Source organism: Colobus angolensis, unplaced genomic scaffold, assembly GCF_000951035.1.
Source record: "Colobus angolensis palliatus isolate OR3802 unplaced genomic scaffold, Cang.pa_1.0 Scaffold219, whole genome shotgun sequence".
In the NCBI taxonomy this organism is placed as follows: domain Eukaryota; kingdom Metazoa; phylum Chordata; class Mammalia; order Primates; family Cercopithecidae; genus Colobus; species Colobus angolensis.
Window position 1 is genome coordinate 3,441,540 of NW_012115366.1, and position 27,853 is coordinate 3,469,392.

At 45.2% G+C, this 27,853-nt stretch overlaps 1 protein-coding gene across 5 annotated transcripts; it reads left to right on the forward strand.

Moving 5' to 3' along the window:
• The first annotated feature begins 1,668 nt into the window (after window positions 1-1,668).
• On the forward strand, window positions 1,669-25,909 carry FKBP1A (FK506 binding protein 1A, 12kDa). 5 transcript variants are annotated; one of them, XR_001001916.1, is made up of 6 exons: window positions 1,715-1,878; window positions 1,956-2,003; window positions 19,421-19,533; window positions 22,592-22,756; window positions 23,667-23,794; window positions 24,795-25,909. XR_001001916.1 is itself a non-coding variant. In XM_011943390.1 (5 exons), the coding sequence occupies exons 1-4, from the start codon at window positions 1,842-1,844 to the stop codon at window positions 22,718-22,720; spliced, it is 327 nt and encodes a 108-aa protein (XP_011798780.1). In that variant the 5' UTR covers window positions 1,669-1,841; the 3' UTR covers window positions 22,721-22,756; window positions 24,795-25,909. The 5 variants fall into 5 exon arrangements, 4 of the variants coding, with proteins under 4 accessions (XP_011798780.1, XP_011798782.1, XP_011798781.1 ...); XM_011943390.1 differs by lacking the exon at window positions 23,667-23,794 and having other exon boundaries at window positions 1,669-1,878; XM_011943391.1 differs by lacking the exon at window positions 23,667-23,794 and having other exon boundaries at window positions 1,731-1,878; window positions 1,956-1,985.
• The last annotated feature ends 1,944 nt before the right edge of the window (window positions 25,910-27,853 follow it).

Sequence of the window (27,853 nt, forward strand, 5' to 3'; positions counted from 1 at the left end):
CATGCAGAACTGTGAGTCAATTAAACCTCTTTCCTCCATAAATTACCCAGTCTCAGGTTTTTTTTTTTTTTTTTTGACAGGTTTTCACTCTGTCACCTAGGTTGGGGTGCAGGGGTGCAATATTGGTTCACTACAACCTCCGCCTCCTGGGTTTAAGCAATTCTTATGCCTCAGTCTCCCAAGTGGCTGGGATTACAAGCATGTGCCACCATGCCTGGCTAATTTTTTTGTATTTTTAGTAGAAACTGAATTTCACCATGTTGGCCAGGCTGGTCTTGGATGCCTGGCCTCAACTGATCTGCCCGCCTCAGCTTCCCAAGGTGCTGGGATTACAGGCATGAGCCACCGTGCCCAGCCTCAGGTATTCTTTATAGCAGTGTGAGACTGGACTAATACAGAAGTATACACACAGAGATCAGAGAAAGATTAGTCACATGTGCCTCCTTATGTCCTAGACCGTATCACAGTGTACTCTTGGGTTACAGTGCCTCTGCAGGTACTGCTCCTTCTGCCTCCTCTTACCCCAACACATACACACAATTGGCCTTCTAACCTTGGCTAAACCTGGCTAACTCAGGGAAATATCTGACCACATTACAGACTAAATCAGGCATCTCTGTTATATTAACATGCCCCTCACAGCATGTATTACTATCTCATAATATTATAGATTTGAAACTTTACATTTATTCCATATCTTTTTTTTACTTAAACAGGTTATTTGATTATCTCTCTCACCTCATACGTAGATTCTGTGAGGTCAGGGACTAGGTCTGACTCCTTCAGCACCTAGGACAGTACATGATATATAGAAGGTGCTTGTCAAAGTCAAAATAAAATATGGAAATGAATCTCTAAATGTAATGTTTTATTTGGGGAAGCAGGAATTGCAACTTGGAGCATACACACAGATCTGGTGGTCTTTGGTATGTCCAAAGAAGGCTGGGAGTTTTATAAGAAAGGGAAATGTATTGTTTTGAAAGAAAGCACATTGGCACTAGTAAAGTTTCAGGGAGCTGGCAAGCTCTGATTGGTGACTGACTGTGGTAAGTAAAACTAGTATTAGGTTATGGCAGGTTGTTTCAGCAGTTACTAGCTCAATCTGGTCTTAGTGAGACAGCAGGTCATTTCAGCAGCAGAGTTAGTGGAAATATTAATTCTTGGAGCAGGTGCTGTGTGTCTCCACTGCTTTTCCCCTGGCCACTGGATTTTGATTCCGTTGGGCATAACAAGAGTGATCCAATTCGTATTATCAATTTTCACATGCTCAATAAGAATGTATGCATGTAAGCTATGGGTGAGTGAATGAATGAATTTGGACAACTCCTCCTCCAGTGAAGAAAAGCAGAACTCAGAACCTTGAACCACTTATAAAATGCTAACATGGTACCAACTGTGCGCTGTCTTCTCAGAACCATGCTCTTCCCAGGATGAGTAACTGTGTGCTTAGAAGTGGAAACTTGATGACAGTCACCCAGTCAGTGACTGGCGGACCCCCTATTATTACTCCCATTCTTTGGGCAGGGAGATGCTTAACCCGCTGCAAGCACAGAGGAAGGGCGGGAGAACGAAGCAGTCACCTGGCAAACACAGCTGCATCCGGAGGCCTCGGGGCTTCCGGAGGCCTCGGGGCTTCCGGGCTTCCGGTCCGTCTTCCGGAGGCCTGGGTTTCCGGGACGTGCGCGTCGTGTGGGGCGCGCACGCAGGGCTGGGCGTGAGGGGGCGTGCGCGTGCGCAGGCGACGAGCCGAGGGACTAGGCAGAGCCGTGGAACCGCCGCCAGGTCGCTGTCGGTCCACGCTGCCCGTCGCGCTGCCCGCCCGCTGAGCGTCCGCCGCCGCCATGGGAGTGCAGGTGGAAACCATCTCCCCAGGAGACGGTGAGTAGTGGCGCGCGGCGGACCGGAGTACCGCCGCCGCGCGCATCCGCTCACCGTGCCCGTCTCTGTCTCCTCAGGGCGCACCTTCCCGAAGCGCGGCCAGACCTGCGTGGTGCACTACACCGGTGAGTCGGGGGCCAGGCGGGGTAGGGGCCTGGGCCACAGTCCCCAGCCCGGGTGCGGCTGGCCGCCAAGGCCTGGGGGCCCGGGGCGTGGCGGCTGCGAGGCCCGCATGGCCTGAGGCTGAGGCCTGGGCGGTGGCTCGGGCAGCCTCGGGCTTGCGGAACCCGGGCGGGTCTGAATCGGCTGTTGTGAGCGTTGGCTGCGGGCTAGGCGTTATCTAGCCCATCAGAAGCATTTCTGCACCTTAGATGCTGCCCTTATGCCCACTGCACAGATGAGGAAACTGAGGCTTGGCGAGACGAAGTCACTTTTCCAAGGTCACACTTTCAGGAATGGTCAGAGCTCTGGCCTGGGACCATTAGGAAGGATTTGTACCATTTCTGTGCCCCTGCCCCCACTTCCATCCCTCCCTTCACTGGAGATAAGGACGAGGTAATTCCGAGTCTGCAGAGCTGCTGCTTCCTCCGGGGAACTCGGAATTCGGCCCTTTGTCGCGGGTGGGGAAACATCCCACTTCCTAAGTCATTACTTTGGCTCTTCCTGGCCTTCGGAGAAGTAGAGCTGCATGGCCTTTTTCCGTCTTTTTACTTTTGAGCCACTTACAAACCCAAGGCTTAGTGGTAGCGATGGCTCAGGCTGACCGAAAGCTGCATGTGTAATTTAGTCCCTCAGCTCTTCTAAAAGTAGAGACTTTTCTCATCTCCATTTTAAAGATAAAGAATCTGAAGGCTAATAAACAGTGATAATATAAGCCAAAGGAAATTTTAGACACCTCCTCCTCCCCAGCCAGAATTCAAACATCAGAGTCGTGTGCCTTGGGACCGTCTTTTACTCCTTGCCCTTACAAGGTCGTCCTGGTTTGTATGGACGGGGGGAGGGCGAGAGCTGAGTTGGCGGAGACTCCGTGTCTGTGGGCTGTTGGTCCTGCAAGGGTGGGAGTGATTGGCGTAGCCACAGTTGATACGAATAACCTTCCCTCCCCCTCCTCCTTCCCCTTTCTCAACCTTCCCACCCTTTCCTCTGTTCCTCCTCCTCCTCCTGTTTTCCCACTCCCTCTTCTCCTCTTCCTCCTCCTGAGTTAGTAGGCTGTGGGCAGTTTTGGCCAAGTTGCTCGCGAATAAACTCCACCTTTCCCTTCCAAATCATGGAAACATGGAGGGATCCCTCTATTCAGGGAAATGACTTTCCCGGGAAAGAGGAAAAGGCAGCCAACATCCCTCCTCCCATGCCCTTTTATTTCTGTGGCCCTTCTCCATGGGTAGAAGTGGGGGCAGGAGGTAGAAGTTAAGGACTAGCACTTTAAAAATGCTGCCAAAGGAGGAGTTACTGAAACCCATCTTTGTGGGGAGCAGTCTCATGTCTGTGAAAGAATCTGAAAAGTGCTTTTGATGTTTTAGATAGCTGTCCTTGTAGGCCACGGTCAGCACCTGCGCCTGGGAGGTCTGGTAGATGAAAGTGCATCCATTTGGTGATTTTTGATCCGAAGGATGAGAAGAATAACCATTTACAGTGCTGGGGTGAGTGGGCAGTTCATTCAGTTCCACAGCCACCTGGGGCAAAGACTGGGACTCCAGCCGTGAGGAGCTGCCTTCTGCCGCACCCCTCCCCACCCTAGCTTGTACATAGCCACACTAGGGTGCTTGGCAGCATGTGACCCACTCCCACGTCTGCCCCTCATGCTCACCCATGTTCTGGTGCTGCCAACGGGACTGGACCCCAGCGTGTAGGCAGTGCCGCACTTCACCATGCCTCTTGGTGAAATATCACCACACAGCATGTCTGGAGCCTTTTCCTATGAGAACAGATGGTCATGAGACCCAGAACACCATCAGGGTTTCCAGTGCCTCTTGAAGTCTGTGTTTTCCTCGCGGGTGGCACCCACCCACATGTTCCCAGAACAGCAGCAGGACCCTGGCGTGCATTAGGACAAAAGCTTTCTTTTTTGTGTCGTTTTGATAAGCCCTATAAAGACGCCTTAGTGAGAAGCCAGCTCTGCCTCATGCTCACAGAATAGACTGTTTTTGAGCAGGCTGGAGGCTTTGTTCCCGTGGGTCTTTGTCACCAGCCTCCCAGGAATAACCTGTTTGAGACCTGTGGGGGCGTGAGAGGAGTAGGTAGGCACTGTGAGATCTCATCTGTAGCAGTTAAGGCTTTTAAGTCACTGGGAACAGAATCCATCCTGGGGGAACATGATCAGAAGGTGGAGATTATCATAAACGTTTTAGGGGTTTTCAAAGGCAGAAGCCCACTGGGCCCCAAGAAGATAAAAGAAAGAATCGTGATGCACCTAGTTCTCATCTCTGTTTTTTGGCGTTGTTTGCTTGTTGTTTTGTTTGCTGCCTGACTGCCTCAATAGTCTCCTGTTAAGAGATTTGTGTTTTTCTGCTTCTCCCAACCTGTGGGTGGTGGAAGTCCCCTGCATGCTCACGCCTCACCCCTCCCCATGCCCAGCTTCCCTGTCTTCTTTTGAGTATCTGGCTCAGATTTCTTGGCTGTAATTCTGATTGTTACTTTTCCTGAGAAGGAGAGTTTGAGTAAGGTGAACACTCTTGATCCGGTCAGCTCTTGCCAGGTGTCCACTACTGCTGATTTGGGCATGGGTCCAGAGAAAGAGGGATGGAAGTAAGGTGGCCAGAATCCCCCCTTAGCCATCACAGGTGTGCAAAGCACAGACTGACCTTTACCACATGGATGCTTTAAATGCCACTAATGGCTGTCAGTCACCTTGATGCCACTCTCAAGGGTCCCTCTGGTGACTTCCGTGACCTAGCAGAGCACAGCATGAGCAAGGCCTCAGGAAGGCGTGCACAACCTCTGTGGTACCAGAGGGAAAATACAAAGTTCACTATCACCAGCTAAGCATCTCCTAGGAGCATGACAGGCATTGAGGTGGGAGGGAGGTGGTGGAAAGGTAACCTGCCAAGTAAGTGCCTTTAGGAGCCAGTGAATTCTCACGGCCCCTCCCTGCTGCCTCCAGTAGCTTTGTCATCTTTACTGTTGAGCTTGTCCTGGCGCACAGCTAGGTTTAGACTTCTTTTACTTACTTCAGCAGGCCGTGTGCCTGCCATTGTGAGAGCAAACTCAAGGGGATTGAAGGAACGTTTTCTTTTTTCTTCTTAAAAAGTAACTGTAACTGGGATTTTTGTCCTTCGGATCAGGTTTAAGTCAGGTGTAGCCTCCCGGCTTCTAACTGAGACAAACCGAGAGCCCCTCAACCTCATGTCCTTAGGAGGTTGACTAGAGGGCTGCTGAGGCTCGCAGGGCAGGTGTGGCCACTTTGCTGCAGTCTCCCTCAAGCCCCTTGCTTTTCCTTAGCTTTGTCCCCCCTCTCCTCTGCTTTATTCCATCCACTCCCTTGCTAGGTGTCTCTTGGTTGGTGATCTGTCTGGAGGGAGGCTCACGCTCAGCAGAGATGCCTCAGATGGCTTCCCCTGATGCGTGCTGTCTTGAGGCACGCAGGCTGTAACTGTTGGGGCAGGGCTGCGGCAAGACCATTTGCCTTCCCACAGCACATATTTTTTGAGCAACAGCAAGCCAGGCTCTAGGGACGTGCCTAGTGAACTAAATAGACAAAGACCTGATCTGGTGGGGCTTTGCTTATGATGAGGAGACTGACAGTATGGCCATGGGGGCACATCAGGTGGTAAGAAGCACTGTGGAGAGATTAAAGCAGAGTGAGGGATGGGAGGGGAAGTTGGCTGCTTTTCGTGAGGGTGATTGAAAAAGGCCTCTGAAAAAGTGGCATTTTAACATTCACTCAAAGGTAGTTGGAGAGGGAGCTGTGGGGCTCTCTAGAAGAGTATCCCAGGAAGAGGGAAGAGCTAGTGCAAGACCCTGAGGCTGGAGCCTGCTCTGTGCATTAGAGGAACAGCAAGAAGACCGGTGTGTTAGAGGAACAGGAAATGGATTGTATGAGAGGGTATGTGGCAGGAGATGAGAGGGTGGTGGAGCCTCGTTGGTTGTTATAAAAATGTTGCCTTTTTCTTTTTTTTTGAGACTGAGTCTAGCTTTGTTGCCCAGGCTGGAGTGCAGTGGTGCGATCTCAGCTCACTGCAAGCTCTGCCTCCCAGGTTCATGCCATCCTCCTGCCTCTGCCTCCCGAGTAGCTGGGGTTACAGGCGCCTGCCACCACGCCCAGCTAATTTTTTTTTTTGTATTTTTAGTAGAGATGGGGTTTCACCGTGTTAGCCAGGATGTTCTCGATCTCCTGACCTCGTGATCTGCCTGCCTCAGCCTCCCAAAGTGCTGGGATTATAGGCGTGAGCCACCGCGCCCGGCCAACGTTGCCTTTTTCTAACTCACGTGGGAGCCATTGGCTGGCTTGGATTTTAACAGCCCCCTCTCCTTCTGGCTACTGTGTGGACAATGGGCTTTTGGGGACAAAGGCAGAAACAGGACACTGATTGTATCCCAGGTGTGTAGAGTGCCACCTCAGGCAGTGGGCAGAAGTGGTGCCAGGTGGACAGTGATCCCCAAAGAGGATGTGGGTTCTTTGCTGTGTTCTGATCTTGGCCCTACCATATAACAGGCTATGGGAGCTTGAACAAATTGTCCCATAGCTCCCAGCTTCCACATGCTGTCTATGAAATGGGAGGAATGATGCCTGCTGTGAAGCAGATGCCTATTGAGACTACCCAGTTGTCTCCAAAGTGTTGCTCTTTTTTAAAACCACAGTTCCATTGAGCCTCACTCATCGCAGTTGTTATGTCTAATCTCAGGCCAGAAGGGTCCTTACACTGTTTTTTTCTTAATAACCCTGATTTTTTCAAAGAGAGCGGGCTAGTTATAGAATACTCCACATCTGTCTTACTGTTTTCTCATGGTATTGTTTAACTTGTTCCCTGCCTTGATTTTCTGAATGGGATGTTTAATATTTTAAATGTCTGAATACATTCGGTTTAAACTTTTAGTGTGAGTACTTCATCCTCAGCACACATGGGAAACATCACTAGTTGTGACGCTAAATTTTATCTTTTTTGTAAAGGAACATTTTTCCCTTTGCAATTACCAGTGATTTGTGGAGTTGCCTAGGTAACCATAGATGGTCTCTTGCTCATCAGCCTTTTACCTAGTGGTGTTTACACCGTCTGATAATTCTCCCCTGAAGAAGTAATTGGCATTCACAAAGTGTTTATTTATAAAATTCCTTCACTCTTTCTAAATTTGTTAGCTGTTATTCTTCTATAAGATAAGGTAAAGCTAATTCTTTCCCTTTAAATACTAATTTTTATTTTTTGAGACAGTGTCTTTGTCACTCAGGCTGGAATGCAGTGGCTTGATTTTGGCTCACTGTAGCCTTGACCTCCCAGACGCCCATCCAGGCCTCCCATCCGGCCTTCCGAATAGTTGGGCCTACAGGCGCATGCCACCTGTCCTAATTTTTGTAGTTTTTGTAGAGACAGGGTTTCACCAGGTTTCCCAGGCTAGTCTCAAACTCCTGGCCTCAAGTGATCCATGCTCCTTAGCCTCCCAAAGTGCTGGGAGTACAGACATGAGCCACCATTCCCACCCTTTAATTACCAGTTTTTAAAATGAAAAATGAATGTCAACTGATGGGGTGTTGCCATTCCCAGTGGGGGCAAGTGACTTTTTCCCCCTCTATTTGCTTTTACTATACTATGGGCTCAAAATTTTTGTCAGGGCCTTAAGATCAGTGATACCCATTACTCTTTTTGATGCTAATATCATCCTAAATTTGGCCAGTAGGAGCCCTTCAAGCTGGCTCCAGTACCTTTTTGAGCTCCCACCATTCCTTCATCCATTTCTCGGTTTCACTACTCTGGTCCAGTTGTCAGCCATCTTTCAAAGATCTCTAGTTCCTTTCAGTGGGGTCCATGACCTTTTTTTTTTTTTTTGCTAACAGCTTTATTGAATATAATTTACATACCATAAATTCACCTATTTACTCACAGATGTTTTAACTAGAACATTTTTAGTGCTTAAACTGATTTTTATGAAGTACTGAGGGGTTTATTGTATCCATAAACTGGAAATCATTTGTCTGCCTTGGAATTTTCTCTAAAAATATTGTCACCTGCTATTTCCCATGGAAGAAGCCAAGGTTATTATGAATAACTTAATCACATAGCGTCCAGTTGTCCCTTTGGTGCTCATGGCGACATTTGTTTATTTTTACTTCTATTTTTTCTTCTGTTTTTTTGTTTTGTTCTCCTGCTAAGAAGCTTAACCAAGTCTCTGCATTCCCTCTCCTGGACCCCTTTGATTTTGACCAGGTGTATTCTAGCAGTGCAGAAAGTCAGGGAGGTAGAAATAACCAGTTCCTAGATGCTACTGTCTCTTCCTGTTTTATTTACTCTTCCTCTCCCAGGAGCTCAAACTACTTTGGCCTGCGTTCCTCGAATACTCCAAGCCTTTTCCCACATGGAGGTCTCTGCCCCTTTGCTTAGGTGCCACCACACTGCTGCCACTCCCCACTGCATGACAGGCTCTTTTCTGTTCTTTATAGCACAGTTTAAGTAACACTTTGCATGCGTACATGCATGCTTCTAATTCTGCAACAATGCACTCATCTATTTTCTTAGCCTCCATCATAGTCAGGATCCATGTAGTTAAACATCTACTGTTTCCCCAACAGACTGCAGGCTCCAGGAGGCCAGACCCACACTAGTGTTGTTCTCCAGGGTCTCCCCATCAGTCTTGGCATAGAGTAGCTATTCAGTGACTGAATGAATGGCCAGTTAGGACCAGGCATTCCCTCAGTCACTCAGTGAATATATAGGGAGCTGGGCAAAGCCTCAGTGTTGCTCTTAAGGTGCTTACCCTGTAGGGAATGGTCAGTTACAATGAAAGTACCTCAAGCAATCTATACCTATAGGCTAGAACTTCTTGGAGGAAGTGCCATCTGGTTTTGGTGTGTATGGTGCAGTCAGGCAGGAGGAAAGCATCTTCCAAGTATATACACAGGTCAGGAGGAGAAAAGGGTACCTTTGATTTTTCTGTAAGTACTTGATGAATGTCTGCTCTGTGCAAGACACTGTCCTGGCTACCAATAATTTAGGAGTGAAGAAGACACAGTTCCTGCCTTCATCTTACAGTGTAGTGGAAAAGACATAATACATGTGATTAATAAGCAAGACTTGTGTATAAGCTAGTAAGTGTTAAGGAGGGAATAGGAAAAGGTTGCGATTTTAGATAGATTGGCAAAGGCCTCAATGAGAAAGTGACATTTGCGCAAAGACTGGAAGGAGGTAAGGATGTAACCTATGTGACTATTTGAGCAATATGATTTTAGGCACAGAGAACAGCAAATGCAAAGGCCCACGGGTGGGGGTATCCCTGGTGTGTATGTAGAACATAAGGAAGCAGTGTTCTGGGACTGGAGAAGTATGAGAGTAATCAGAGGTGAAGTCAGAGGGATGGTGGTAGGAGCGGAGGCTTGACAGCTCTTAGAGTGTCTTGTAGGCCATTTTAGGAGCTTTATCTCTTGAGATGGGGAGTCACAGGAGTTTTTTTAGCCGAGGGGTAGTAGGGTCTGGCTGCTGTGTCAGGTTTAAACTAGGAGAGCAAGGGCAGAAGCAGAGAGACCAGGGAGGGAGTTGTAGTAATAGTCTGTAACAGAGGTCCAGAACTCATGCTTTTAACTGTTATATCCTATAGAAACTGCATATTTCTACCCCCTCCAGCTAGCTACTGTTAAGTGGTATTTCTTTCTTTTTTTTTTTGGAGATGGAGTCTCGCCCCGTCGCCCAGGCTGGAGTGCAGTGGTGCAATCTTGGCTCGCTGCAACCTCTGCCTCCCAGGTTCAAGCAATTCTCCTGCCTCAGCCTCCCAAGTAGCTGGGACTACAGGCACACACCACCATGCCCGGCCAATTTTTTGTATTTTAGTAGAGACAGGGTTTCACCTGTTGCCCAGGCTGGTCTCAAACTCCTGAGCTCAGGCAATCCACCCGCCTCAGCCTCCCAAAGTGCTAGGATTACAGGTGTGAGCCACCGCACCCAGCCTAGTGGTATTTCTTTCTCCCCCTCCCCGTGCGATATAATGTGGTAGTAGCCCCTCTTACTTATATTGTGATTAAAATGGAAAATGGAGAGACACACCCACAGTGCATGCATTCTGGTCTGTTCTTTTTATTGCCGTTGGATCCTGCATATTCTTCCCATCATGGGTCCTGCCTTTGAAAATACGCTTTTGGTTATAGGATCTAAAGGGATTTAGCCAAAGGTTAGAAGCGTTTCCATACCATATGTGGGAAATGTGCTTGCACTGTTTGTGATCTCAGGAAAATGATGGTGAGAGTGAGCTGGTTCCCTCTTTGGGTAGACACTTGGACCTTTGGTCATACCCTTCACTCGTAAGGAGTTCTCAGAACGCCACTTCAGGGAGGTTGTGCAGCCACAGAGACCCAGAAATGGAATAAGAATGTAAGATTTGAATTTGTATCTTTTGCCTATCTAAATGGAGAATCCCTTTTTACCCATCATGATTGAGACAAGTAGGTAGTTGGTACGCTAACATAAAAGTGACATGCCTTCTATAAACATTTTATTTGAAACCCTAACATAAATCATTTGCTAAAGGACTATGTCTTTATCTTTGAGTATGGCTCTGCTAGTGGAGTTTTCCATCACAGTTCTAGCAAAAACTAATTTGACCTTTTTTAAAGTAGAGCAAAGACTATTGTGAGAACATTTAAAAACCAAACCTCTCCAGATTTTTAAGATTTCTTTCTCTAAATGTAGTCTCCCATATGATTCACTAGCAGTAGTTTTTTAGTGACTTGCCTTTAGAGTCTTTCCCAGCAGTCAGCTAGAACCATTGTTTGTATTCACACTCATTTTATTGATTTACATACTATTTAATCATATTATCTTTAACACAGTAAATATAGCCACCATAAATGGATTTGGGGACAAACACAGCTAACCACTCCTCCCTTTGTGAACCTAGAACTCATGTGGGAATGAAGGAGTGATCATGAGCTAGAGACTAAAGCATGAGGGGAGTACTCTTCACCATGCTGGGGTACGAAGGCTTTGAGTTTTATGAGTCTCCAAGTAAGGCAGCTAAGTAAAAGGTGGTTAAGAGAGCTTCTGTATCTAATAAGAAGAAGAGGGAAAGCAAACAGCTAAACCCATTAGACCTGGAGCTGTAGACCCATCTGGGAATGGCTTCAAATGCAAAGCTGCAGAAAAATACTGGCTCCCCCATACCTCATCCATTCAACCATTACATTTTTTTTTTTTTTTTTTTTTTAAGAGACAGAGTCTTGTTCTGTTGCCCAGGCCGGAGTGCACTTGCGCACTCATAGCTCACTGTAACCTCAAACGTCTGGGCTCTAGCGATCTTCCCACTTCATCCACTCAAGTAGCTAGGACCATGTCCGGCTAATTTTTTTTTTTTTAAATTTTTTGCAGAAACAGGATCGGGGACATGAGTCTTGCTGTGTTGCCCAGGCTGGTCGCAAACTCATGCCAGTCTCAAACTCCTGGCCTCAAGTGATTCTCCTGCCTTGACCTTCCAAAGCACTGGGATTACAGGCATGAGCCTCCTCCGCAGCTGGCCTCATTGTACTTTTTGTCATTAAGAAACTCACCTGCGTGTTGAAAGTAGCAGTCCTTTGTCCCTCTCCAAACTATAAATGGCAAGGACTTTATTTTATTTTGAAGGTTTGGGGCTTAGGATATTCTGGTTTTTTGTTATGTTTGATTTTTGGTTTAGTTTAGTCATTGTTACTGTTTTTTAATCTTGAAACTTCTCATATTTTGGTCCCTGTAAAATGCCGCCTATAGGAAACACTCCTGCAAAGATTCATGAGCAACTATAAACTGCATTGTGAGTCATGAGCTTTCACTACAAGTAGTGAAGCCGTAAATCTGTAGAGGTGCTTCTTTAGTCCTGTTTCCTTACCCAGTAGAAGGTATATGGGACTCTGCCCTTCCCCAAAGCAGAGTACCCTGGAAGTGACTCCATTTCTATTGGGTTATTAGTGAAATAATATCCCAGTGGTCCTTGTGAATCTCCAGGTCTCGAGTCTTAACCACTGCTTCAGTGGCTTGAGCCAACTACCAGGAACACAGTCCGGGGATACTTTGCTGTCCAGGAGCTGCTGGCCAGGTCTCCCTCTGCTGATTCCTTGATAAGCAACAGGAAAGAGCAGGCTGCTGTGTGGTAGACAGACCTGAGACTCTGCACAGTCTTGTTTTTTAAACCCTTTGCTCCCTTTTCAAGGGTTTCAGTTCGGGAGGAGACCCAGGCGAAGATGACATCAACAGCCTTTGTATGCAGCCATAGCTTTGGCTCCTTTCATGGTCTTGTACTTTTAACTGGAGCACATTTTCACATTTTTTCTCACTGATTAGTAATTAAAGGCGCTTAAAGACAAGACTACCATTCTGTGATTACCCCTCGTATTCTTGTTACCATATAGGGATGAAGGTCTAAATATGAAGGCCTCATGCTTGTCCTGATTCTTTAAAATCATGCAAGTAAAGCAAATCCAAGAGTACTCTTGAGTACCAGCACCACAGTGCCACCAGGACACAGAACGCAGGCCAGGTCTGTGAGCTTGGGCTGCATTCAGTCAGGAGAGCCAAGACTATATACTTGAAATCAAGAATATGGAGCTATTCCAGGCAGTTTCTTAGGCATGAGTTATAGGCTTGTATGACCAGGAATGAAATCGGTCAATTCTGCAGTTAGAAGGCAATGCTTGTGATGTTTTATCCTGAGTGGCCTTTAGAGTTTAAAGACTGTCAGCTGTCGCATCTGCACTGTAACCTCAGTTGCCTTCTCTCAGCAGGGCACGCTTTCTCTAGGAAATTATGGCACTAACTTGGCAGGTGGTTTAACTGTTCAAGGGCTCCAACTCCTGGCACAAGTGATCTCCAGAGTTAAAATTGGAGCAACTGCTGAGACTTGACTTGCTACCTGCTTTACCTGTTCCCTTCCCAAAGAGAGGAAGCACTTTTCATTCATTGCCAGTGTGGATGTAGGAGCTAAACATATACAGGATTTTAGTAAATGCCATTGCCTACTTTTTTTTCTTTTCCTTTTTTAAAAAAGTTATTGAGGCATGATTGAAATCCAATATACTGCACATTTTTAAAGTGTATAGCTTCGTAAATTTTGATGTGTCATTGTTCCCCTTTGAATTCACCCCTCCTTACCTTCCTGTCACAACTACTGATGTGCTTTTTTGTCAGTGTAGATTCATTGCATTTTCTCAAGTTTTATATAAATGGAATCATACAGTATGTTCTCTTTTGTCTGCCTTCTTTCACTTGGTATAATTATTTTGAGATTCATCTGTATTGTCCAGTGTATCAATTGTTTGTTCCTTTTTGTTGCTAAATAATTTTCTATATATAGATATTTGTATTTACCACCGTTGGTGGATGTTTGGGTTATAGTTTTTGGCTATTGCTAATAAATCTGCGTTGAACATTTGTGTACAAGTCTTTCTACGGACATAGCCTGTTATTTCACTTGGATAAATACTCAAGATTAGAATGGTTGGGTCATATGGGGAGGTGTATGTTTAACTTAACTATCAAGCTGTTTTCTGAAGCTTTATGTTATATTCCCACTAGCAGTGTATGAGAATTCCATTTTCTTCACATCTCACTGATACCTGTCGTGGTCAGTCTTTTTAGCTTTACTCATTCTAATCAGTGGTGGTAGACGCATTTCCTCGTGGTTTTAATTTGCATTGTTATAATAACTAAAAATGTCTAGCATCTTTTCATATGCTTACCTGCCCTCTGTCTTTTTCAATGAAGTATCTGTTCAAATCTTTAGCCCTTTTTTATTGGTTTTCTTAATTGTTGAATTTTGGTGGTTTGTTATATTCTGGATATAAGTCCTGTATCAAATATCTACTTTGCAAAAGTTTTCTCCCAGTGTATGGCTTGTTTTTCATTTTCTTAACAGTGCTTTTTAAAGTACAAAAATTGTTTTATTTTGATGAAGTTCAATTTATTCTTTTATAGATAGTGCTTTTTGACATCATACTAAGAAATCTTCGCCTAACTCAGGGTCACAAAGGTGTCTTTCCTATGTTTTCTTTTATAAATTTGATAGGTTTAGTACTTAACATTTAGGTCTAGGATCCATTTTGAGTTAATGCTTGATAGTGGTGTAAAGTTTTTACTGTGTTATGTGTGGATATTTTGTCATTTTAGCCCAATGTAATTTTCATCTCAGATATTGTAGTTTTCATCTCTGAAAGTTGGAGTCTTACGGTCCTCCTCTACTAATTCTAACATTGTGTTAGTTCTGGGTTGTTTTCAATTGATTGATATGTCTCCTCATTGTGGGTCCTGTTTTCTGCCTCTCTGCATGCCTGGTAATCTTTGGATGCCAGACAGTGTGAATTTTACCTTTTGGGGTGCTGGATATTTTTATTCCTATACATTTACCTGAGTTTTATACCGAGAAGCATTTAAGTTACTTGGAAACCGTTTGATGCTTGTGAGTCTTGCTTTTGTGATTTGTTAGGTAGGTCTAGAGCTCAGTTTAGGGCTGATTATTTCCTACTATAGGCAAGATCTTCCTGAGTATTCTGTCCAGTGCTGCGTCAATCATGAACTTCTCCAGTTTGACTGGGGGTAATAAGCAGTAATCGCAGCCCTGTGTGAGCGCTGGATACTGTTCCTCTAAGCCTTTTGGATAGTTCTTTTCCTGGCCTTGAGTAGTTCCCTCAGATACCTGCACTGAGAGGGACTCTGAATACTCAAAGAGGACCCTCTGCAGATCTCTGGGATCTCTGTATAGCTCTCTCCTGCTGGTACTCTGTCCTATGGACTCTAGGTGCCTTGAGCTCCACTCCAGGTCCCTCTCCCTGGAAAATCCCAAGGATATAGGGCTGGCCTTGTTTCCCATGTCTCAGGATTGTTGTTCTTCATTACAGATGTCTGGTGTCCTATAAAGCATCGTTGTAGCTATTTTGTCTAGGTGGTTTTTAGGTTTTTGTGGGACTTTTTGCAGGGAGGAAGGGGTTGGTTGGTTGTTGGTTGTTTCAGGAACAAATCTGATCCCTGTCCTCCACCGTGACCAGAAATGGAAGTTCTCACTACCTGTTTTGACATTACAGACTGAACAGCATAATTCCTACCCCTGAAAATACTATATGCATACTCATTCCAGCTTAACAAACACTGCTTTCACCTTCTCCCCCAGCTTGACAACTTACGGCCGTAGATAGGTGGCCTGTTCCTCCCCACTGGGGAAGCCTTCCTTCTCCTTGTCCTATAGCTTGTGCCAGTTGTGTGACACCCACTTAATTACACACCACCCCACCCATTTCTGGGGATTATTGTTTAGCTTTCGGACTTGATTGTGGGAAATCCTCTCCTTGGACTTGAGGAACCCCAACACCACTGCCACCACCCACCCCTTCCCTGTGAAGATTTCTCCTTAGAAAGTAGATGAGATTGACAGTTGGTGACTGTGGTCTGAAATTCTGGAGCAAGGCTCATGCCCCTTTCCCAGGGACAACAGAGCATCCAAAATAGCATAGGAAAATTAAGATCCTAGGCAAAGGTCCTGCTTAAAGCTCCTTTACTTAGAAATCCTGCTTCCTGGCTTTTATGGTTTTAAGATACTAGGGAGAGGCTTGTCCCTCAGTGTCCAAGATAGGCTTAAGAGAGCTGGGGTTAGACAGGCATCCTTACACAGAGCCAGTTTCCACTGAAGAACATACACATCTCCATGCTGGCTCAGCAGCAGATTCAGGCTGTGTCTCGCCTTGTGCTCCTCGTCTGGTACCAGTCAGAGAGTTGAAGTATCTCACCTCAGGCAAAGCAACATTGATACATTGATGCATGTAGTATCTGGAGGTTGCTTGGCATTGCATTTGCTCAGGGATAAAAAGGAAGTTTAGGGAGTCTGTCTCAGTACCCTGTGGTTTTCATTACAATCAAAATACAGTCTTGCACAGGTCAGGGCCAGGTTCAAGTCTGGCAAGAAATAGGCTAATTTTTTTATAGGTATACCATACTTTTCAAATTGTGGGTTATGAACCATTAATGTATCATTAAATAAATTTAGTGGGTCACAATCAGCATTCTTTTTAAAAATGAGAAGTATATTCCATGTAGTAACTTACATGTAAATTTTGTTTATACACAGACAAAATGTGGGTATGTGTACTGGGTCCTGACATGAGACACTGATCTCATTGTCACAGATCAGGGATAGCTCTTTGTGGTTTTGGTTGTTGAGTTCCATTTCTTTGTTATTCCTCTCGTGACAGCACTATATTATAGTGTGCTCACTAAATGTCAAATAAAGGTTAACCTCACGCCAGTTGTGTTCATTTGGCTGCAGGTAACTGAAGACCCAATGTAAGGCAAAGCAGACTTCTTTCTTTTTGTAAGACTTTATTAAGAGCAGTTTTAGATTCTCAGCAAAATTGAGAGGTAAATACAGAGATTTCCCATATATCCCCTGGTCCCAAACATGCGTACCCTCTTTATTATCAACACTGTCCGCTAGAATGGTACATGTGTTGCAATTGACGAACCTGCATTGACACATCATGATTACCCAAAATCCATAGTTTGCATTAGGATTCATTCTTGGTGGTGTACATTCTGTGGGTTTGGACAAGTGTATAATGGCATGTGTCCATTATATATAGTATCATACAGAACATTTTCACTGCCCTAAAAATTCTGTGTTCCATCTGTTCTTCCCTCCCTCTACCCCTGACTCCTGGCAATCACTGAGCTGTTGACTGTTCCCATAGTTTTACCTTTAGAGCACACTTTCAGTCACCTCAGGACATGAGTCTTGAGGGAAGTGGTTTGGGGCTGACTGAGAGCACTGGAATGACCGCCCTGTGGTATGCCTGGCCTTCTCAGTCACAGGGTGACTGCCATGCTCCAAACCTCTTATCTTTACATGACAACATTCAACAGGGGGAGCAGGAACTTTCTTCCTGAGTCTTTGTTTTTCTTTTTACTAATGAGGTAGGACTTCCCTGGAAGATCCCAGTAGACTTCCCAGCAGGTAAAGTAGTGCCCAAACTAAGTAGGTGTTAGTGCCCAAACTGGCCCATATGCCTACCCCACACCAGCCCTGGCATAGGGGAAAGGCTTAGATTGATTCCGGTTCATCTGCTGGGCCAGGCTGTTGTTGCTCCTGGGAAGTTGATGTTTAATTAGAAAGGAAGGTGAGGGTGCCACAGCCTTGGTTCCAGGTGGCCCCTATGGGCGTGTTTTTCTTAAAATAACACAGACCAGAGAGAAGCTCTTTCTGGTTTTCAATCTTCTTTGTGGCTCATAGGCCCTGCCACTTAGTGGTTCTGATCTTGGGTGGGTTACTGAGCCTTGGAGTTGGTTTCCTTATTTCTGTTACAAGCAGTCTCATGAGGGTGGATGGAAAGGCTCCCTGCCTGGCCAGGGAATGGAGAATCATAGCTGTTGATTGCCTGCTTTCACCCTTACCTCTGAGGTTGGTTGGGTTGGGTTCCATGTAAGAAGTGTAGCTTGAAATGGGTAAAGGCAGTGTGTTTGGTGGGTATTGTGGAGCCTGGAGACTTGTTCCTCTCCCAGGTACTTGTTTATAGAGAACTGTTCAAGTCCTGCCATTAGTCATTTCTTTCATCAGGTGGTGACTGCATTCTGGTAAACGAATGAGCTAAATGCATACCCCAGCTCACCAGTTCAGGGGCACCAGTTCCTTGGAGCAGGTACGGGTCCCCACCCTCCTGTCTACCTTAGTCCTCAGCTCCCAGGTCCAGGCAGCATTAATACCCATTCTGCCCCCAGGACATGTGTCTCTACGCCTGCTCTGTTAAGATACCACCACCCAACCCCCACCCGTTTCTTACTTTGTTAAAGTCCACATAGTCCAATAGCTGTGATAACTCTGCCAATTCATCTGTGCCTCCCCATCCTACTTACAAGTGTTGACACTGTTTTTTAGGTTGGAATTTTGTCAGGATTTTCGTTTTTTCCTAAACTCTTACACAACAGAATTGTAATGTTTTTATGGATTTTCTGAGTAATGCTTAGAACCATGGTGAGTGCCCACCCCCAGTCTTCCAATAAAATCAGTTTTGTGTCCATTATATGTTAACCACTGGCTGACCCTCCAATCTGGGATCCTAATTAGAGAATTTGCAGGAACTCAGTGTCAGCTATCACAATAGGCTGGCAGTGGCTTCCTGAGAAAGCAATGCTGATGGTGTTTTTGAAAAGGAAGTTGCAGATATCTGTTGCAGATGTCTGTTCCTCTTTTCTCATAGCATCTCTGGAGTTCCCCTTTTATTGGAAGGCGCGGTCATGGCTTGTCCCACTTCTGGGAAACTGGGATAGTAGAAGGAGCATGGTATTTGGGTTTCTAATTTATAATGTAGTTTTACTATTTTGGCAAGCTACTTCACTTCTCCCTGTCTGCCTCAGTTTCTTCATCTGTGAAATGGGGATAGTGCTGTGGAGAAAGAATTGAATTAGTTCACGTGTGGAAAGCGCCTAGCCCATTTAGAGTAACTCAGAGTGGAACTACTGCCCATAGAGTTGCTAGCAGTTGGCTGGGTTTACTGAGTTAATTCTTCAAGGGCAACCATTTCAACCTCCTTAGTATTGCTGTTCTCTTCAGTTATCTCTGTTACAAAGGATTAGCTGTGCAAAAATGAGCACAGATTGTTTTCTGGGGCAGCATTGGATAAAATAAGTGGGATGAATGCTGCACAAATTCTTTCATTTCTCTACTTCAGCCCAGGTTGGTTTTTACTTTTCCCAGGAAAATTATGACAACTCAGGAACCAGACTACAAGGGCCCAGCTTTATGCCCCAGGTTCCCTGTTGATGTGAGACACTTGGCACTAGAATGCGGTGAAAGCTTGCCTTACAGCTTCTTCTTATCACATCCCATAGTGCTGACCCACAGCCTGGAGAACAGCAATGTGTGTAGGTCACAATTAGTGTACCACAGAGGAGACCATGGGGGTGGCAGATGGTGGAGGGGGATTTGCCTGCACTGAACAATGGCGGAGCAATATATAAACACATTACATGTGAAAGATGATGGGGGTTTTGGGAAGGAATATTGCTTCTTGCACTGTTTGACTTCTAGACATTGTGTGCACCTCAAGGGACCACAGTTATTTTTAGTTGGGGAGAAAATCCACAGGGTGCTAGGAGAGTCAGGGCAGGAGGAAGTTTATACTCCCCATCTCCAGAACAAGGTGGACTGCCACCCACCTCTGGTACGTGGAGTCCTTTTGTAGATGACTTAATTTCTTAGAGTCAGGGAAGAGCATTCACAGGTCTGGAGTAGGACTACCTCAACTCCTTAGATGCCCAGTGAGGTCACAGGAAACCCTCCCTATGTACCACAGTTCCTGCCAGACTCTTCAGCACTGGCATCTCTGATGAGTGCTCTGCTGCTGGTCTCTGATTTGCCTTATGTCATTACTCTGTTGCTCATGTTACAGTGGCCTTTTTCACAGGGATGCTTGAAGATGGAAAGAAATTTGATTCCTCCCGGGACAGAAACAAGCCCTTTAAGTTTATGCTAGGCAAGCAGGAGGTGATCCGAGGCTGGGAAGAAGGGGTTGCCCAGGTATGCTCTCTCATTTGTTTTGTTTTGCTTCCTAGTATTTACCTTCTATATTATTTTTATAGGTGGCATATTTCTACGGTTCAAAAATAAAAAAAGTGAAAAGTCTCATCCCATCCCATCTGACCAATATCCCCACAAGAAGCACCTGTTGTTAATGCTTCTTGTACTGTCGTTTAAGCACGTATAAAAACATAACTTTTTTCTTGCTTTCACACACATACTGTTTTGCAGTTTACTTTTTCACTTAATGCATTTTTGACACTCCCAATACCAGTACATAAAAGAAGAGTAGGCTGGGCACGGTGGCTCACGCTGTAATCCCAGCACTTTGGGAGGCCGAGACGGGTGGATCACCTGAGGTCAGGAGTTCGAGACAAGCCTGGCCAACATGGTGAAACCCCATCTCCACTAAAAATACAATTAGCCGGGCGTGGTGGCAGGTGCCTGTAATCCCAGTTACTTGGGAGGCTGAGGCAGGAGAATCGCTTGAACCTGGGAGGCACAGGTTGCAGTGAGCTGAGGTTGCGCCACTGTGCTCCAGCCTGGATGACAAGAGTGAAACTCCATCTCAAAAAAGAGAAAAAAAAAAGAGGAGTAAGCTCTGTTACAGCTGCATAGTATTCCTTTATGTAAGTGTGCTGAAATTTACTTGGCTAGTGCCCTATTAATGAGTATTTGAATCATTTCCAGTATTTTGCTATTATAAACAATGCTGCCTTGTACAGACTTTATTTTCCATGTGTGCACATGTTGCCATAGGACATATTCTCAGAAGTGGGGTTGAGGGGCTCAAAAGCTGTGCGCAGTGTTTTTTGACAGGTCTTGCCAAGTTGCCATCTCTAGGGTTTGCAGTCTGGACTGCCACCACCAGCCTATGAAGGTGCAGTCTCCTCCCAGCCCCAGCATCACAGTGTATTGTTAAATCTTTGGCCTCAGGACAATATGAGTAAAAAATGACATCAGTTTTAATTTGTATTTATCTTACTATTAACCATATTTTGTCAGACCACTTTTGAGAGGTCATACTTAGGTAGAAAGTCCTTTTGTTTGTCTTGAGTGTGTTTCCTAATCTCTTTTCTCCCCATTTGTGGAAACAGCTTTTGTTCTGCCAACACTACAAAATTCCCAGGAGACAACAGGGACCCAGGGTTGCCAAATTTTAGTTGGATTCTGTCTTTTCATCAAACCTTGGAATTTTTTCTTGGCTCTAACCAGGTAAAGGGATGTTTTTCAGTGACCTGAGACCCAGGGAACTTTATAATTAGGCTCTGCATGATGGGTAATTAGTCTGCTTCCCTCTCACTGAGGAGAATTAGAAATTTAACCAAGATGAAAAGAGAGATTTCTGTCTCTCTCTTTTCCAGAATACACATTGCTCTACTTCCTCTATAAAATACCACTGATTTCTCTCCAAATAAACTGCTCAACTTTCAGGAACTTGAAGCCTTCCCACTCCCAGGTGTCTGGGTTTCTGTTCCTGCAGGGCAGAGGGTTGGCAGTGTGAGGAAGAGGCTTTGTAGTTTACTTCCCTTGGGAAACCTTGCCAACCATAGCTTTTTGCCTCTGTCTCCCTAGTCTGGCTGGCTCTTGGATCTGTAGCCCATCCCCCATCTTGCATGCCAGCCATTGTCCATACCACAACCCATCTTCTATGACTGTTCCAGCATTGGAACAATCACTGTGTTGTATGTATTGAGTGCTATATCTGCCATCGAGATAGTGTTATCAGCATACTCCACTTCCCAGGCTTGGAGAGGCATGGTTGAGTATTGGACAGATGCCTGACTCCCCCTTTAACTGGTGCTTTGGGGTCAGTCACAGCCCTGTCAATTGTGAGAAGTCTGGGTAGTTTGAGATCTACATAAAACATCTTTTAAATTCTTCACAGCGTATTTTTTCAGCAAGTGAGTTAAAAACACAGGAAGAAGGGGAGATTGACTTGTGCCCCCTTTTCCTTTCCTTTTGATATTGTTTTGGTTTTCCATGTTTGCAGGCATGGAATCCTGCCACAAGGACTATTTTGGCAGCTTTTTTTCATCGATCTTGGACATCTTTTCATGTTAATACATTTAAAGCCACCACTATATTCTTTCTAATGACTAATCCCTGGGGTGGATGTGCCTTTGAAACCACTCCTTCTATGATGGACTTTTGAGTTGTTAGCAGAATATTCTGGAAATAGAATTGCTGAGTCAAGGGATATGATTGTTTTGAATTGTACAAGGTAAAGGCATACTTCACTGTCCTTACCACCTTTCTCCAACATGTCCCAACTTCTGAGGGGAGCAAGAATTAGACACTTCACAGCCTGGAGCTTGCTCTTTATTCATCCTTTATCCAGTGGAGTCGGAAAGCCAGGAACATACACACGGAGACCAAAAGCAAAGATAAGTCAAAAGATGGAAATACTGCAGAGAACCTGGTCACTGTCCAGAATGTAGAAATTTATACTTATTTGTGTATTTAATTTGAAACTGAAAATATACACAAATATATTTTTTAAAGTAAAAATCTTTCCTTACTGGTCACTCACTATCCATACTGTTCTCCTCACAGCAAAAGTCTGGTATGTCCTTCCAAAGATGTTTTCTGTTGTAAGTATATCAATATTTTCACAAATGGTGTACAGTACATGCTATTGTGTAGCCCAGAAAATCATACTGTCTTTTTTGAAGTTTTCCTATATGGAGTATTCCTTTTTCAAGAAGAGCATAGATGTCACTTAATGTGTCCTTTGAGTGACCACTGAAGGACTAGGTGGTGAGACATCTGGAATGTTACCTGCCTAGCATTAGTCATTAAGACTTGGGTAGAAAGGTTGAGGGCCTGACCCTTCTGAGAGTCAAGAGGAGTTTTGAACTGCCATTGGACCAGGGGTCATGGAATCTGCCAGCCTCCAGGTCCTGCACAAGGAGGTGGTGATGCCTGTGCAGCTGCAAAGTCACTGGAAAGTCACAACCATCCTGGCCAAGGAACACCTAGGTAAACAGCTCTTGTTCTTACAGAGACAGTTGGGGCGTGTGTCCAGCTGAGTCTGTCTTCCTTGTTCTTTTCACAGATGAGTGTGGGTCAGAGAGCCAAACTGACTATATCTCCAGATTATGCCTATGGTGCCACTGGGCACCCAGGCATCATCCCACCACATGCCACTCTCGTCTTCGATGTGGAGCTTCTAAAACTGGAATGACAGGAATGGCCTCCTCCGTTAGCTCCCTGTTCTTGGGTAAGGAAATGGAACGCTGAAGGGCCCTTCACTACCTTTCCTCCTCCCATGTTATGCCCAGCGTTTGATGGGCAGCAGAGACAGCAAAAAACACCACAAGGCTGTTTTCCCCCCGCATTCTTTCTGTATTGAGTATCCTTTCATTGTTATTAGTATATGCTTTGAATGTAAAAATTGGTCACCCTAAGGAAAGGAATTGGCTCCTTGTTGAACTCATGGAGATGGCAGCTGTTTAAATGAAGTGTTTTTCTATGTAGTTTATAAATTATAATGGAATTGAGGACTATGGAAATGTAGGCCAAATTTGTAGTGCCAACATTTTAGTTCTTTGGAAATAAGACTCTTAATGAACGACTTTGTTCTACCCTAGAAGACACAGGGGAAGAAAAAGTCCTCTGAACATGAATATCATGTCCTAGCTTCTGCAGCTGTCTCCTCACTGCCGTTTGTGGTTACTGCCTGTTAGATGGTATGAGGTAGACATTACTGCATCAGTCTACCTGCTCAGGGTCCACACCCAGGACACTTGAGGCCCCCAAGCCAGCTTGTTATCAGTGCATGAAGTGGAGAAATGAAGCCAGAGGATACTTGTGAAATTGAAAGGATGCTCTTAGATCAGACAGTTCTAGGAAGGGATCTCATGGACCTCTGCATCACCTTTATTGTGCAACAGTAAGGAGACGGCCAGAGAGAAAGGCCTTACTCAAGGTCACATCCAGGCAATGGCAAAGTAGGACCAGATCCTGTTTGCTGATTTTCCCCTCTTCTACCCTCATTTCTTAGGAACTAAACTCAGTATCCTAATAGCACGTAGCTTTCATGTAAGTGTTAGAATCATTAAGCACATGAATGCTATTGGCTTCCTTCCAACTGGCCCCAGACCTTGATATTTGCTCCCCTCCTGCCATAGGAACCAGAGGGCCACAGCCAAGGCCTGGGTGAGGACACTTTTGTTTGAAAGCCACAAAAAATGGCTGCCATCCTGTTTGTGATGGCAGTCAGAGCTACTTGTAACCTTGTCCTGTTGTGCACTTACATGTAAATTTTGTTTATACACAGACAAAATGCGGGTATGTGTAAGTGGAGGGGCTTTTTTAACTGTCTTTCTCAGTTTGAACCACACATACCTCGGTAATACAGGCCTGGTTAAGTTTGATAACTCTGGTTTCTTCACCTGTCATTGCTGCTGGGAGGGAATCCCTGGCACTTTACAGAGAGCCTTTGTCTGCCCAAAGGTCTACACCTAGGCCAAACTCCCTTTCCTGTTCTTTGAGAGCTGAGTCATTTTTTGAACATAACTGTACTCGAGGGAGCCTTGGAATTATTTTCCTGGTTGGGAACAGGCTTTCTGTAAACTTGATGAGGTAGAGGGAGGGGAGAGAGGGATAAAGGCTACAAGTCACCCTGAGTAACCCTCCCAACCCACTGCCAAAGAATGTTTCAGCTTCTTGCAAGAGTCTGGAAGGAAAGTCCAAGGGTAAACCCAGAAAGTTTTAAGTTGAGTGAATGCATGAATATTGGAGATATTTTCCCAGTATACTCAACATTATGAATGACCAGTTTATTCTCAGTCTGGACTGCACATTAGAGTCACCAGGGAAATTTTTAAGACTTTCCTGATGCCCAGGTCAAACCCTAAGCCAGTTAATCATAATCACTGGGAGCAGAACCCAGGCATTTAGAGTTTTTTAAAGCCGCCAGGTGATGCCTATATGTAGCACAGTTGGAGACCCAATGACAGTGGGGAACTGTATTGTCAGCAGCATGGGTGGACAGCCCTCCTGCTGTCCTTAGGAAGGCAAACTTAACCTTAGATTAAAAACCAAACACACACGTCAATTTAAGCAGAAAGTTTGTTTCACCTGGGACCCAGCCCAAGGCCTTCTGGCTGTCTCCAGCTGGAATAGAAGTGGCTTGGTCTCAGACTGCTCAGCTGTTGGGGAAGGGATTTGGCGTGGCAGATGGCATCGTGGCTGCCACCACTGCACACAGAGAACACTGAGTTGCTGGAAACTCACAGATTTTCTGTCCCCAACAGATCTGCCATGGAGGGATCTGGTGCCTCCAGACGTGTGCACATGAATCCACGTGGAGCTTTTCCTGGTGTTCCACTCCACTCTGTATAGACATCTGCCCTGACTGAATGTGTTCTGTCACTCAGCTTTGCTTCTGACACCTCCGTTTCCTCTTCCCCTTTCTCCTCGTATGTGTGTTTACCTAAACTATATGCCATAAACCTCAAGTTACTCATTTTATTTTGTTTTCATTTTGGGGTGAAGATTCAGTTTCAGTCTTTTGGATATAGGTTTCCAGTTAAGTACATGGTCAGGTATTAACAGCACAAGTGATAGGTTAACGTTAGAATAGGAATTGGTGTTGGGGGGGTTTGCAAGAATATTTTATTTTAATTTTTTGGATTAAATTTTTATCTATTATATATTAAACATTCTTGCTGCTGCGCTGCGAAGCCATAGCAGATTTGAGGCGCTGTTGAGGACTGAATTATTCTCCAAGTTGAGAGATGTCCTTGGGTTAAATTAAAAGCCCTACCTAAAACTGAGGTGGGAATGGGGAGAGCCTTTGCCTCCACCATTCCCACCCCATCCTCCCCTTAAACCCTCTGCCTTTGAAAGCAGATCATGTTCACTGCGATGCTGGACACTACAGGTATCTGTCCCTGGGCCAGCAGGGACCTCTGAAGCCTTCTTTGTGGCCTGGCTTATTTTTTTTATTTTTATTTTTTTTCGTCCTGTGGTTTTTCTAATGGACTTTCAGGAATTTTGTAATCTCATAACTTTCCAAGCTCCACCACTTCCTAAATCTTAAGAACTTTAATTGACAGTTTCAATTGAAGGTGCTGTTTGTAGACTTAACACCCAGTGAAAGCCCAGCCATCATGACAAATCCTTGAATGTTCTCTTAAGAAAATGATGCTGGTCATCGCAGCTTCAGCATCTCCTGTTTTTTGATGCTTGGCTCCCTCTGCTGATCTCAGAGTTTCCTGGCTTTTCCTCCCTCAGCCCCTTCTCACCCCTTTGCTGTCCTGTGTAGTGATTTGGTGAGAGAAATCGTTGCTGCCCCCTCCCCCCAGCACCATATATGAGTCTCAAGTTTTATTATTGCAATAAAAGTGCTTTATGCCGGCTTTTCTCAGCTCTGTGTCATGGTGGTTATTTTCAAGTGCCTCCCCTGCCATTTGGTGCAGGGGGATGGGGTTGGGCAGGGTGAAGGAGTGTGGCAGTGGGGATGTAGTTTCAAGATTGTGTCTTGGCAGAAGAATGCAGCAGGGAACATCCTTCCTCACTGGCTGTTAAGGGGTTGGGGTTCGGAGGAGGAGGGGGAATGTGGGGTAGGTTTGCATCAAAGGAACTGCCTGAAGGGCAAGCTGGGATAGTCAGGGAACATCCCCTCCCCTGTTACCAAATGTTTATTAAATATGTGTTCTGGGTAGAGCACTATGCTGGGTGTTCTTGGATTACAGAGAAGTGGGAGATACAACACACTTTCGAGAAGTGAGTCACAGTCCACTTACAGATGTGCTACAAGCAACTGCAAGCAAATTAATGAAGACATACGAAGAGAAGTTTCTGATTTTAAATTGGTATTCCTCAGTAACATTTAGTGTAGAAAGACAGTCCTGTGGAGAGGCTGTGTGGTTGCAGTAGCTTCTCTGGACCCTGCCCTGGGTGCCAGTAACACCCTGCCCTTACTGAGAGTTCTGGAGACCGTCAAAAATGCTCCCACACCTTTCTAGACACCTTCCAAAATTGCCCAGGTTGAGAACCATTGATTTTAAATAGGAAATTATTCAAGAGGTTGCTTAATGGCTTTCTAAGTTCTTTTGTTAATTTATAATTTTTAGAGTGCCAGAGTCATATTCCAGAGTCATATCTTACTGTCTCCAACATTTTTATAAAAATTGTCAACAAAGATTATTAAAATGAATGCCTGTATACCCACCACCTAGATTCTATCATAAACATGTTACTCTACCTATATATCACCTGTATATCCATCTGTCCATCAGACTATCCATTGCGTCCTTCAGAGTAAATGGTAGACATCACTACAATTCCCCCAGGATGTATCATTGACTAGAGTAATGTTTGTTTACACTTTTGTGCCCCTGCCAGAATAAAGAACATAACCATACCAGAAAATTCCATCATGGCCTTCCCCAGTCAACCCCAACCCCCCCTGGGAGGCGATCATTGTAATTCTTTTCCACCATAGGCTAGTGTTGCCTCTTCTGAAATTTAATTTAAATGGAACCCCACACTGTCCTTTTGCACTCAGCAGTCAAGTGTTGTGCCTTCACTCAGGCATATGGGAAGCTGTTCTCAACTTGCATTTCAGGGAAATCCTCTGGATTGGGGATGGGGGTCCTCAGAAATGTTTACATCCTAATCCCCAGGACCTGTGAATGTGTCACCTTACATGGCAAAAGGGACTCTGCAGATATGGTTAAGTAAGGACGCTGAGATAGGAGGAGTATCCTTATTTACCTGGGCGGATGCAGGGTAAGCACATGGATCCATACAAGCATTAGTGAAGGCGGACAGACTTTTGAGGATGCTAAGCTATTGGCTTTGAAGATGGAGGAAGGAGAGCAACAAGCCAAGGAATGCTGGCAGCCTCTAGACGCTGGAAAGGGCAAGGAAACGGATTTTCCCATAGGACTGAAAGGAACACAGCCCTATCCATACCTTAATTTTAGCCCTGTGATGCCCACTGGACTTCTGACCTCCAGAACTGCAGAGTTTATTATTAAATTACTGTTGCTTTAAACCATTTGTTACAACAATAGGATTTTTTTTTTTTTTTTTTTTTGAGACGGAGTCTCGCTCTGTCTTCCAGGCTGGAGTGCAGTGGCGCAATCTCGGCTCACTGCAACCTCCGCCTCCCAGGTTCAAGCTCAGCCTCCCTAGTAGCTGGGACTCCAGGCGCATGCCACCACTCCTGGCTAATTTTTTGTATTTTTAGTAGAAAGGGTTTCATCATGTTAGCCAGTATGGTCTCGATCTCCTGACCTCGTGATCTGCCTGCCTCAGCCTTCCAAAGTGCTGGGATTACAGGCGTGAGCCACCACACCTGGCC

What these genes read in the sequence shown, in the direction of transcription:
- FKBP1A (XM_011943390.1), top strand. Translation starts at nt 1,842, where the DNA reads ATGGGAGTGCAGGTGGAAACCATCTCCCCAGGAGACG. An exon ending in AACCATCTCCCCAGGAGACG is followed by an intron (nt 1,879 to 1,955) that starts GTGAGTAGTGGC and finishes CTGTCTCCTCAG; the next exon opens with GGCGCACCTTCCCGAAGCGC. An exon ending in GGGAAGAAGGGGTTGCCCAG is followed by an intron (nt 19,534 to 22,591) that starts GTATGCTCTCTC and finishes TTCTTTTCACAG; the next exon opens with ATGAGTGTGGGTCAGAGAGC.